The sequence below is a fragment of the Rousettus aegyptiacus genome, unplaced genomic scaffold (genome assembly GCF_014176215.1).
Source record: "Rousettus aegyptiacus isolate mRouAeg1 unplaced genomic scaffold, mRouAeg1.p scaffold_m13_p_7, whole genome shotgun sequence".
NCBI lineage: Eukaryota > Metazoa > Chordata > Mammalia > Chiroptera > Pteropodidae > Rousettus > Rousettus aegyptiacus.
This window is the reverse complement of record NW_023416310.1, coordinates 101,596,363-101,609,657: the sequence shown is the minus strand read 5'-3', so window position 1 is coordinate 101,609,657 and position 13,295 is coordinate 101,596,363. Positions and strand designations below refer to the sequence as shown.

The window sequence follows — 13,295 nt, the reverse complement described above, 5'->3', positions numbered from 1 at the left end:
GGGCACCTTATCCACTTGAGATCTCAAGGGCTTTGAGGAGAAAGGGTCATTTAGCCAAGCAAGTCCTGAAGGATGACCAGGAGTTCAAGCAGGCAAAGTAGGGCACACCAATCCCAACAGTGTCAACAGTGATTGCGAAGGCCCTAGTATCAAGCCTGCACTGATGTGAGGTATATTTCAGGAGGCAAGGCTGGAGGGGATTTTAGGGCCTGCTAGGGGCCTGTGAGAATGTTTCCATTTCTACTCCTTAAGCACCAGTACAAGCCTGTAGAGGGAAATAGTTGCAGCATAGGTTGCCCTCTGGTGGCAAAAACTTGAAACATACAGAGTGTTGCAAGCAGAGGCCAATTTAATTCGCCTTAGTCTCTACGCATGTTGGACAAGTCCTTCCTCACATCTGGCTGGTAGCCAGACTGCTAACAGCTGTCTCTCCCAACCACAGGCCCAGCCCTCCTCTCTACCCCCTGTCCCCTTCCTGCGGATATAGACAGCACTTCCCTGCCCCCACTGCAGCCCCTGGCACCCCCTACCCCAGGTGAGTCCCCTACCCTGCAGCCAGGCTCCTGCTTCCTGTTGCCCAGGCTTCAGTGCCCACATGGGGCGATGCCCAGGCCAGTGCTTGCCCTGTGCTAGTTGTTTGTCCATCCGTCCGTCTGTCATTCTGCAGCCCCTTGCTGCCCTGTGCCTAAAGATAAAGACAGTGAGAGCGTAAAAGGTCTAAGCCCAGGCCACACCGTGCAGCACAGAGCAGCCAGGGTCAGTGCATGCACATATGTGCTTGTGCTCTTGCCTCTGCGCATGCGTAAAGTCCATGTGCAGGTGTATACGCACTCACCTGTTCTGCTGAGGGAAAGGCCAGTTAGGACGACTCTCCTGGGCACTCCCTGAGCTCCACCCAGGCTGAGGCAGCGCCTTTTACATGTGTCTCCAACCTCCAGCCCTTAGGGGCTGCCTGCTCAGGGGCCCCACACCTGTGTAAGCAGCAAGAGGCAGGGTGGTATACATAGAACAGCAAGAAAGTAAAGTGAGAAGTGTATGTGTTTCCCTTCACTTAGTTCACCCTCTCAGTGACAGAACCACATTAGGTATGGAACAAGGAATTCAACAGACATTTCCAGCCCTGTGGAGCTCACAGCCCAATGTTCTTATACCTGTAGGAGGTACAGACACAGCAGCAGCATTTGAAGGGGCTATATGGGCAGTGAGGAAGCCCCAAGGAAACCCTAGCTAGATCTGATGGGTCAAGGAAAGCTTCATGGAAAAGGTAACGTCTCCTGAGTGAAGGGGACAAAGGGAAGAGCAGTAGTTGGGGACGGCTTGAAGTGGAAAGTGATGGGAAATAGGAAAAGATGGGGCTAGAAATGTCTGACTATGCAGAGCTGTGGGTAGTGGGGGACTATCAGGAGTAGCCAGGAGCATTTGGGTGTTTTTAAAAGGTCATTGGCTGTTGTGTGTCCTAGAGGAGTCAAGCAGGAGTAAGGAAGCCCACAGGGTCGTCACAGGCTCATGAGGCTGAGCTGGTACAGAAGGTGACAAGAGGACAGATTCAGAAGCTATTCAGGACTTCATAACTATCTGAATGACATGTAGATTTTTGTACTGTGTATAATGTGTTGGTAGCAGTTATTTGTGTGTGTCTCTGTACTCGTATGCAGGCCAGTGGGGTGAGGTGTCTGTTTACCTGTCCTTGTGTGCTGTGCAGGGCCTCCATGTGTCCAAAGGGCTGGCCGATGCAACACTTGGCTCACTGTTAACTCTCCTCCTACCTCTAGGTTCACCCACCCATCCCTGATGCTAGGTTCTGGCGTACCTGGTCACCCTGCAGCCATCCCCCACCCGGCCATTGTGCCCCCCTCAGGGAAGCAGGAGCTGCAGCCCTATGATCGCAGCCTGTGAGTGAAAAGGCACACAGTGGGGAGGAGGGAGAGGGATAGACTTCCATCAGTTTGTGTCAGCCAAGATACACATTCCTTCCACCAGGCCCAAGGCCTGCTGCCTAAAGCTCTATAGATGGCCTCTGGTCAAACCTCTCTTGCCAATGACCACAGTTTTTCAATCCCCAGAAGCAGGAAGGAGTGAGTGGAGAGTAGAGAACAAGGATTTAATGTGAGCTAAAATAGGAGGGGCTGAGAAGTCCTTACAACTGCTTTTCTTAGCTGCGGTATTCCTGTAGGGAACAATTGACTCTGCTCACCCATTTTGGAACAGCTAGAAAAGAGATTCCAGTTACAAAACCCAAGTCTACAGACACTCACACATAAACACTGGACACACACTAGAGGAGAGTGTTAGCAGTAGGTGGGCAGTGAGTGCTCCCAAGTGATCTGGACATATCCCCCTCAGGAAGACACAGGCAGAATCCAAGGCAGAGAAGGAGGCCAAGAAGCCAACCATCAAGAAGCCACTCAACGCCTTTATGCTGTACATGAAGGAAATGAGAGCCAAAGTCATTGCAGAGTGTACACTCAAGGAGAGTGCTGCCATCAACCAGATTCTGGGCCGCAGGGTGAGGCCACCACGGGCAGGTGGGCTGGCAGGGGTAGCCTGACCATCTTCACCCTGGTGCAGCCTGCTGACCCCGACACACCCATCTGCCCCTCTGTCCCATTTGCAGTGGCATGCGCTGTCCCGAGAAGAGCAAGCCAAGTATTATGAGCTGGCCCGCAAGGAGAGGCAGCTGCACATGCAGCTGTACCCAGGCTGGTCAGCGCGGGACAACTACGTGAGTAGCCAATACCACACAGTAGGGATGGGCTGGGGGTTCAAGATGCCATGCCCCAGGCCACAGTCTCAGCAGGGAATGCATAACTACTTTCTTGAAGGTACAGATGAGGATGGAAAGTGGTGGGTGGAAAGTCCAAGGCCCCCAGTGGCTTAGAAGAGGTGCCAAGCAAGGGAGCTGCCCTTAAAGGCAGGCCTATGTCCTGTTTTTCACCCAGGACACAGTCCTACACAGGGCTATTGCCTAGTATTTGATCAGGCCACATTCAGACTGGAGACGAGCATGAGAAAAAGAGGAAGAGCCCCTAAATGCCTCACGATTACCTAGCAAAAATACAAGCAAACCCCAGGGCCAATATTGTATGTCAACTGTAATTGGAAAATAATTTTTTAAAATGTCAGTAAAAGATAAAAACACTTTACCAGGACCCCCAAGTAGGAAGCAACTGTGTGCTTGGAATCCTAGCAGCAGCCACGTTAGGCAGCAAGCTTCAGGGGTCCCAGCCACTCACTCACTGGGGTTACAAGCACACCCCTCCCCTTTCTTTGTTCACTGCAGGGGAAGAAGAAGAGGAGGTCCAGGGAAAAGCACCAAGAATCCAATGCAGGTGAGACCTTCCCTCAGCAGTAGGGGAGACTCCTTTCCAGAACCCCATTTCACAAACAGCACTGCTCTGGCCCAAAGGGAAGGCAGGGTACGCAGCTGTGAACCTTCAGGGCCTGAGCCCTCTACACATCTCACAAGTCATATCCCCACGTGGGAAACAGCTATACTAATAACTCCGCAAGAAGACCAACAGAAGCCAATTGACACAGAAGTGGTGTGCAGGCCTACCACACCCCCACCGCCTTTGCTAGCCCTGCTCATAGCTAGCCTCTGTCAGAGACACTTAGTGAGGAACTGACTGTATGATCCAAAGCTAAACCCAAACACTGTATCCTGCTTAGTTCTGAGGGAAGAAAGCAGGCTGTCTGGGCTGAAGCTGAGCCAGTCCCCACGCCTAGGCCCAGCAGTTACACTGCCTGCTGGTTGGTACCCAGCTGTTTCTGTCATTCCCTACCCATTTTTCATGACAGTGCAAAGCGTTCTGTGTAGAAGACCCAGGGAGCCCACACCCTGCTGCAAGTCTCCTTCCTGTGGTGCATTCCTGCTCCAACTCTGATCCACATTCATGAATGACTTTCTCAACTGTGCTAACCCCACACAGGAAAGCTGGAGGCTAGGAATGAAGCAGGGCAGTCTTCAGCCTCTTTTCTGAGGTTTTCCAGGTTTCCATCTGGAAAAGTGTGAAGAATAGGCTTGAGCTACACACAGCATTAAAGGACATGGGTCAGGCATATTGGCATTGGAAAAAATGTTTTTAAAAATCCTGGATAAAATGGCAGGGAATTGGGGAGGGGACAGGCAGCCCTAAGACAGCAGAAGCTGGATGCCCACAGAACTCCCTGGGCTCTTCTCTTGCAGCCCCCTTGCTGCCAAGGGCCCCACAAGTCACAGAAAGGAGTCAACTTGATAGGGTCCCCTCCATTCTCATCCCCGCCATTCTTCCCACTACCTCTATTGCCCAGCTGGGTGCCCACCTTTCCTGATGCCCTGGCTCTAGGCCCTAGGGCTCCCACTGGGGCTGTGCCATGGAGAGGCCCTCTGCCTATGGGGTCTATGGAATATCTGTGACTGGCTAACACTAATGTTACCTCTTCTTTCTGGGCCCTGCTCTGCCCTGCTGCCTGCTCGCCCTCTGCCCTGCTCTGCCCCTCTGGCATGGCTGTGAGCAGACCCTGGCTCGCCTAAGAAATGCCGTGCTCGCTTTGGCCTCAACCAGCAGACGGATTGGTGTGGTCCGTGCAGGTGGGTTTGTCCCCACCACCATCCTCCCTTTGCTTCAAGCTGCTTCCCTCACTCTGCAACATGTTCTGCTGGGCCTGCGGCCCTCCTTGCCCCCACCCCTGCCCTGTAGCATACCTGCAGATTGGAGAGCCCATGCCTCCTAAGAATGCGAGCGAACACTGAACATAGCTTGTGGGGAAGATCACTGGGATCTAGGTGGAGGGTGAGAGACAGAATGTTTAGAAGGGAAGAAAAGGCAGACTCAAGAAGGTAGTTCTTGTGCCTAGGGTCCTCTGGTAATAATGGTCTGGTGCTAACCAGGCCTAGCTGGTCCTCAGCTGACAAATCTCACACTGTTCAGGTGGCCCAAGCCCCTGCTCCCGGACCTGAAAGTCTTCATGGCCCACCAACTCCGTCACTTCAAGTTGGGGTCCCTGCCTGAGCCCTTAAATCTAAGAAAAACAAAATGACTACAGTAGGGAATACCCTGAATAACCTCAATGTCAAGAGGCCATGTGACTCACCTTGCACCTGAGATGAGAGGGCTGGAGAGATAGGGAAAGAGGAACAGGGCTATATTCAGGCCCTGAAACACTAAACCTGTGTAATTCACCAACAGAAAAATGTTTGTGTGTGTGAAAAAGTATACCAAGTGGCTGTAAGTTGCCTAGTTTAGGTTCAGGCTAAGGCCTGGTAGAGCTGAGGCTGAGACTACGCAGTTCACTGATTCTAAGGAATACTTCCCAACCCCTCAGAGGACCCTCCGTACTCCCTGTCTGAGGGCAAAGAGGAATTTGGGGGAACGTGTATGTATGTATATATGACGGAAGGGAACCCTGTCCTCAGAGGAAGCCCTAATTCCACCCGTTCCATGCTACTCAAACTGGTCCAGAGAACTCTTAAAATGGTAAGAATGGTTAAGAATCACTGTCTATTTCTTCTTTCCCTTCTCTGCTCCTAACCTAAAGATACCACAAGCACTGCAGCCCCTTGCCCACATGCAGGTATGAGCTTCCACAAACGCATGAAACAGGCCTAGACTAGGAGATGGTTCCCCCTAGAAAATAGGAGGTAGCCCACAGGCCTAGCTACAAAAGGTCCCTGTGCCACCCTGTGGCTGTGCTGGGAACTGCACCTTTCCCAGATCTGGACCAGGCCCAGAAAAAGTTGCAGGTCCGAAGACACAGGTACATCACCCAAGCCTTGGGGAGGGGACAAGAAGTAGGCTAGGCCTGTGCAAGAACAGCATTTTTTGGTTGTGGTGTATGACTATGAATTCACCCTCTGTTTACAGATAACTCTCTTCACTATTCCTAGGAGGAAAAAGAAATGCATTCGGTACTTACCCGGAGAAGGCCGCTGCCCCAGCCCCGTTCCTTCCGATGACAGTGCTCTAGGCTGCCCTGGGTCCCCAGTCCCCCAGGACTCACCCTCATACCTCCTGCTGCCTCGCCTTCCCACAGCACTGCTTGCTAGCCCTGCAGAACCCAGGCGTGCATCACCAGGTCTCTCAGCTGCTCTCAGCCCCACAGCTCCGTGGGCCCCCACAGGCCCCCCCCAGTGCCCTGCAGAATACACAGGTACAGCAACAGGAATCTCGGAGACAGGCAGCCTAGCATGCACAGGACACCTGGCCTCCAGGGGCCCACCCTCTGAGAAGCAGCGACAGAGCCCCAAACCACATGGAAACCGACCAGGGGCCCTGTTAACTCCCTCTCATGGTCCAGGCTCTGGAGATTTCAGAGGCTGCACAACTTCTGCCTGAGTCTGGGGCCATCAACTCAAACTGCTCCAAGTGGTACATCAGATCTGTGTTGTCATCTGATTAAGGGCATCCCTGTGTCTATGGCAGCCTGCATCTATTCTTTTTACCATCTGTTTTGCTAGCCAGATGCTTCTGCCTCCCTTGCTTTTCTGCTGTAGGTCATAGATGGGCTAGACTGAGCTCACCTGCTTTCCCTACCCTGCCTCCCCATTACCATGCCCTCCTCATACCAGATACTTTATGGAACAATGGGCTGGTTTATCAAACAACATGTGAGCATGGTCACAACCACAAACTTCAGGACACTTTCTCTTAAGGGCGTAGAGAAGCCCTGTTTTACAGAAAATCAGCTGCCATTCATAAAGTAGACCAGAGGAATCTTCCTGCCACATTCTCTGAAGCTTGAGAGAGGAGGGGATGAAATAGGTTTAGGCATGTCACCCTAGGCAACAGAATAACCTGACACTACCTTATCAAGCAAGTGTGGGTGGTAAGGGTATCTGGCTCTAGTTCAAATTATTTGGAAATGATTACCGAGAAACTCGCTACCTAAGAAGCCCACATACCAAAGCCCCATGCCTGTCACTAGTGGCTGGAGTCAACAATTCAACAAAGTCATGGCCTGAAATCTAGTGTCCATCCCTCCCCATTCTAAGAGTTTTTCAGTCCCATTTCCAGCTTAACCACCTCAGTCTTAGCCAGCTCTCAGGTGTCTATGAGGGGGCAAACCAAACCTCACACAGTGTCCATCTTCCAGCATGAAACCAGGCCAGCTTTAGTTTCCCTAGGGGGCTGCAGGAAGGACCATTATAACCAAAGCAAGGAGCCCAGAAAACCTCTAGTGGTAGAGTGGCTTTTCACCACAGCCTACTTTAACCTATTTCTGAGCCAAGCTTCAACCCTGAGCCTTAAAAAACAAAACAAAACAAAAAAAACCTTTTTAATTTAACTTGTTTTTTGCCTCCTCACTGTACATAGCCTGAATCCAAAGAAAAAGAGCTGTCCCTGCACCCACACATCCCTCCTCAACAAAAGCCTTTATTCCTACCTTAGCCACTGGCTTCTCAGATTCCAAAGATCATATATTATAGTGTAGTGTTACAGGAAGTCTTGAGAAAAAAAGGACCATTGTAGTGTTCAACATATTTTTGTATTGTTAATGCATCATCATAGAAAAACTTTTTAACATGAGAATAAAGATACTTTTTACTGGGTTTCTTTTTCAAAGCTTTGAACCTGGGGAATAAGCTGTTTCAGCAACAGAGCATGACACTATCCTTTTCTCTGCAGCCATGAAACGTGAGATTTATTCTCTATTATAGTACACCTATTCTCAAGACTTCCAACCTACAGAAGCAGCTAGGGATTATTCTCATCTCCCCTTGATGACGGGGGCCTGCCCCAATCCCCAGAGCCAGGCTTGTGCTGGGTATAAGCTTCCATTCCAAGCCTTGCTCTTAACTGCTCAATCCTCTGACCTCACAACTGATGGAGGCACAGGCCAGTCTGCTCCCTGCTGCTCATTCCAGGATAGGTGGGAAACTACCACCCACAGACCAAAAGACAATCTAACCAGAAATGGGTGCACATCACCATGAGGTTCCATTTTTGGAGGGCTGAGAGTACTCCAGTATATTCCTATTCCAAGGGAAACTAGCGAACAAGTCTTAAGCCTGGTATCATAAAAATCTGAAAAGGTATTTTAATAGTACCCTTTCCTCCCAAAGGTGTCTATTAAGGTGCTTGAAGTATTCATATTTTTATATGAAACCTATGAAGTTTGATTAACCTACTTTTTACATAGCATTTTCCATCATGTTAAAGTATGCTGTTAACTTGAGACCCATCATGAATGTAAAAGGTGTCATAAAGCCACCTCAATAGGTCAGTCAACCATTAGGTACAAATGTTGGGGAAGAACTGTATAGAACAGCCAGCCACTGGGCCACCATCAAGCATTGTAATTTTCACTGAGTTATATTTTTTGGATTTTATGTTTAAAAATATTTATAAATAAAGTCATCTTCCAGAGTAGTGTCTATTTAAAGTAGGGCACTGGAAGTTGTAATCCCAGATTTGCTTTTTTCTGGAAGGGTGCTAGAGAATGGCCATTCTCTTGACAGCTGTCCCATTTAAAGAATTCCGCTCTGGCAACTGGCCTAGTTGTTTCAAAAAGCTACATTCTAACCAAGGCTTATGCAAGACTGGGTTGCTGCATCTGATTTGGTGTCTTATTTAGAGCACACTGGGTACATGAACAATGCACTCTTTGTGTATATGAGGGTAGAGGGGGGCTTTGGCACTATTGTTAAAATCAAGCCAGCCTTTTTAAAAAACTGATTTCAAAGAGGAAACTGAAACCCTCCCAGATCACACCAGGACATTCCTATTAGGTCACAGGGTGACTTGAGAGTGCAGTCCCCAATTCAACTTCAAATACATCAGTCACACCTCACTGCCAGCCAAGAACCAACCCTGTTTTCTGAGACATAAGATACCCCAACCTCCCTTACACATTCTCAGACAACTGGAAGATTTGCTTGAAATACAGATCTCGACCCTCTCCTTCCCCTGTTACAGCTGCTCTTGCTGCCCTCCTGTGCTCAAAAGACTCAGATGGCTCAGCCAAGCAAGGCAACAGGGCCTTCACATAGTCTCCCAATTTGAAGGTGTTTCCTCCTTTTATAGGAAGCCCTCCAGGCTAGGCTCTATTCTGAGCTGTAACTGTCTTCTGAATGGCCCAGCCATTCAGTGTACAATAAAGCTGGATAGGAAGGCCACAGTGGAGGGAAGCAGAATGGTTCTTTACATTGTTCCAAAAACGGAATCAGTTCCTGCATGCATTTCTAGAAAAACAAATAGCACAAAAGGGACAACAGTAACAAGGACTTGCTTGCCAGGCCTGTGTGTCAAAGTATAAGATTTGAAACCAAAAACTAATTCATATTAAAAAAGCTGAACTGGCTTTTTAGATTAAAAAGGCTGCTTTAAGGCTGGCTGTTTCTCAGCTCTCTTCAGAACTTTGAGTTCACCATTGGGTCCTTGAAACAGAGCAGCCCTGCAGACAGACACTAATTGCTAGGTTGGATCAACTTTCCCAGTCTCAACCTCTATTCCAATCTCTTTCTCAAATCCTAGATAACTAGGAAACTTTTTAACCCAGGCTCCTGGGCTCTCCACTGGTCGGGAACAGCTAATATAGACCAGTGGCCCTTCACTGGTCCACTTGTCCAAATGGGCACAGTGGTCCAAAAAGAACTCTAACCATGTACTCAAACAGCAGGGAATGTTAGAACACAGATTGGGATGCTCCCATGATCTGTTCCCTAGAATAAAAGCCTGACTCAGGTCAGGAGAGATTCTGAAGTTACTAAGGATAGTATGAGATCAGGTACAGAGTTAACTGGAAAGGGCAGATTCCGTCCTGGGGATAAGAACTATCCTATCCCTAGCAGTCCTCATAAATTAGGTCACTAGCAATATAAAGTAAGGGGTATTCTAGCAGCTGTGAATTATGTGGGAGAGAGTTAACTAGCTCAGGCTCACACTTCTTTCAAGTTCACTAAGGGTTCTGGACCATGGACCAGGGCTTACTTTTTCATTCAGGTTTTCTTTTATTCCTTTATCTGAGGTCTTGTTCTTTTAGGCATGTGCAGTCAATGTCAAGGGTTGGAGGCAAGAAATATGGAGTATGAATTAGGTTCCACTCACAAAAATAAAAACAAAGCTGCTCTGGAAACTCCTCTTAAATATAGATTTCTGAGAGTGTAGTTCTCTCTGCATTCCCTCTATAAGCCTCCTGAGACAGAAACAGCTGTAAACCATTTGAAGTGAATAAGAGTCAGAGGTTGAGGTTATGAATGGTACGCTCAGCACAGAAAGGAAAAATATGAATTTGCACCATACTGGTGGGAAGTAATGAAAGAGTACTTTTATGGAATAGGCTGATCCTCAGAGTGAAAGAAGGGGCTGGCATATAGCAGGTTAGGTGCTCAGTAAATACTTCCTGAAAATGTCAAGTTGAGTGGCATCAGAAGGTCATGACAACTAAAGTAGAAGCAGATATTATTGTAAGCAACTATAATCCTCCCACAAAATGCCTCGGTGTTGGCACACAGACCAGATGTAGCCATCAGTGCAAAATACTACAAGACAGCGTCATCCACGCGTTAAACTATCACTCAACATTCCACAATGGAAATCCATCAAACGAAAGTATTCAACACCTTTATGCCACCACAATGCTCATAACCAGACAGCTCTACAGGAAGGAGTCTCCAAATTCTACTTAGATGTCCAAATGGCTCAACAGACATGTTCTAAACTATGATCTTTGTCTTGATATGGGCATCCAGTTCTCTCACTCATTCTGCCTTTTAGAGACAGTGATTTTTAATAAAAAGAAGAAAACGGCATCAGGACTCTAGCTGTAAAACCCCCAGTATTTGGAATACTTCAGTCCAGTACTAAATAAAATAGTAAGTTTTAGTTCAAACACGCAAAAACTGCAATGTCTGACATGGGTCTGATGAATATTCTTAGAGCATCACCAAAATTGTCACCAGTCTGGCCTTAATGTCTCTTTCCAGCCTATACTGGCAAACCTACCAATACCCAACCTTCTGCTGCCAATTCCAGACTGAGCACTGCTTCCCCGCCACACCTTGAAATCCCTCCACCCTCAACCAAATCCAGCTTGACTTTTGAAACCAAATTCGGTTCTCCCAGACCCTTCCAGCCCTGTACCCTCCCATTTGCTCATTAATTTGGTTCTGTCCAGGAACATTTTTATTAGTTACTCATCTCCTCCCAGCAGTATTATTTATGCTTTGCCTCTTAAACTACACCAAAAGCTCCCAGGACGGCAACTATGTCTTTCACTTCCTACAAACAGAAGCAAGGAGCTACACACTTTAGATATTCAGCCATTTCATATGCTCTCCCTTTACTTGCATTATTCTCCCTTTCTCCTTTCCTAGCTGGAAGTCAGTTTTATACAAATTCAGATAACTGAAGATTTATCATCTTTTTAAAGCTCAAGCAACTTTGTAGGGAAAACATTTGATTCCTTTCTACTTGAAAATATACTAAACTTTAGAAAAAGAAAAATCAGAAAGATCTTCAAATGGAAGTGATGGCAAGCAAAAGTTAAGCTTGGAAAGAAGAGTGAGATTCTGATGGCTGTGGATAGGTAAAGGGTGCTCCAAACAAGAGACCCACTGCTCTCAGCTCTTTTTCCTGGTGAAAGCCACTTCCTATCCCTGTTCGAACTGGCCTATTAATAACAGCCTAGGTAACCTACCTATAATTTCTTCTTAATTTATCTTGGATCAGAAAACAGGCTACAGGAGTGGCCAATTTTTAAGTAAATTAAGAGATCATGTAGTTTGGAATATCTGCTGGTGCTAATTCACCTGACACCCATAGTGACTCAATGTTACCTTCCCTCCTTCTCCAGCTAGCTCCAAGCTAAGCTCAGTGTTACCATGACATGTTACAAGGCTATATAGTCCTGGCAGTTCACCAAGTAACAATATAGATTTTGCTTAATTCCAGAAGCTAGTGTGTTCAAACAGTTGTAGAATAAAGAAATCACAGCTACATCACTCAGGCATCTGTAACTTATAGGGATGCCTTTGTGACTCTGAAAAAATATAAAAATTGTAAAGCAATACCTACCTCATGTGTTAAAGGTAGATTTATGAAGGTAAGCAAATAAAATACAGGCATACCTCGGAGATATTGCAGGTTTGGTTCCAGACCACAATAAAGTGAGCATTGAAATAAAGCAAACTGTAATCTTTTTGTTGGTGGAGGACATTGCCTTCAATTTGTAAAACATGCAACATCTGTGAAGTGCAATAAAGTAAAGTGCAAGGAAACAAGGTATGCCTGTATGCCTGTAACTTGCTTCTATGATTTAAGAATTATTAGAATCTATTTAGTCCATGACGATGTTAGAGAGATAGTAGTAATGAGTTTGGTTTATTCTTCTATCACAAGTGACACAGTCAATGAAAAACTGAGAAGCCAAGGACGGTTGGGGTCTTCATCGCCAACAAACAGCTCCATACTATAAGTAACTACCATTTCCAACTTATCCAGGTCATGTAGGCACTAAGAGGCGGAAGCAGGATTCCAGCCTCACAATATGACTTCATACCACAGTATCAATTTAGAATAGGTTAAGAAGTGAGAGGGTAGGCCGGAGTGAGTGTATCACCTTTGAAGACAGGTTTAGTTACTCACTTTCCCTGGGTAAGGCAACAGCATGGAAAACTTGGTTGACATTTTTTTGTTTGTTTAAAGACTAGGGCCATCGTCTAAAAAAAGTCAGGAAGGGAACAAAAATCTGAACTACTATATCGTCTGTCCACTCAATCTTATCTGTTCAGAAAGACCTGAGTATCCTTTAAATATGGGTAGTGAAGTTTTGTCCTATAATTTTAACAATTCTTGGGGATTATACAGATCAGGAATCAATAGTAATAGCTCCTGTTTCCTAGAAGCTATTTCATTTTCAATTTAAACATAGCCTATGCTAATAATTTTGGACTTTCAGAAAAGATCTGTGTTTGTCACGATATTGCTAGGGATATAATTGGAGTGGTTAAGCTTTTTGCAAGAGCTGACCATTAGAACAGGAATTAGTACATGAGACACTTCGGTTAGGACTGAACTCTGTTACCTTCCCCACTAAGAATAGAACAAATGGAAAACAAGCTTACTTCCTGAGAGTAAAGGGAATCAGGGATCCCTTTACTTTTTGTGTAAAACTTTTTGAGTACAAGGCCAGAGAGTAAACATTTTAGGCTTTTGGTCAAATATAGTCTGTGTATATATTTTTTAACAATCCTTTCAAAATGTAAAAATTATTTTTAACTCATAGACTGCAAAAAACAGGCTGTGGGCTGGATTTCACCCACACATAGGCTATAGTTTGCTATCTCTGGTATAGACAACAAATGGGAATGCATGTGA

The 13,295-nt window shown here is 46.6% G+C and overlaps 1 protein-coding gene across 8 annotated transcripts in view; it reads left to right on the top strand.

The window, feature by feature from the left end:
• The window catches only part of TCF7 (transcription factor 7), a 33,032-nt gene extending 24,677 nt beyond the window's left edge, over positions 1-8,355 (top strand). Inside the window, exons 6-12 of one of the 8 annotated variants that reach the window (XM_016137646.2) lie at positions 443-535; positions 1,773-1,892; positions 2,344-2,506; positions 2,615-2,722; positions 3,281-3,329; positions 4,498-4,570; positions 5,867-8,355. In XM_016137646.2, the coding sequence (XP_015993132.2) occupies positions 443-535; positions 1,773-1,892; positions 2,344-2,506; positions 2,615-2,722; positions 3,281-3,329; positions 4,498-4,570; positions 5,867-6,314 (1,054 nt within the window). In that variant the 3' untranslated portion in view covers positions 6,315-8,355. Of the gene's footprint in view, positions 1-442; positions 536-1,772; positions 1,893-2,343; positions 2,507-2,614; positions 2,723-3,280; positions 3,330-4,497; positions 4,571-5,843 lie in introns of all 8 variants that reach the window. The other 7 variants (XM_036224136.1, XM_016137647.2, XM_016137651.2 and 4 more) reach the window with 7 other exon arrangements.
• The last annotated feature ends 4,940 nt before the right edge of the window (positions 8,356-13,295 follow it).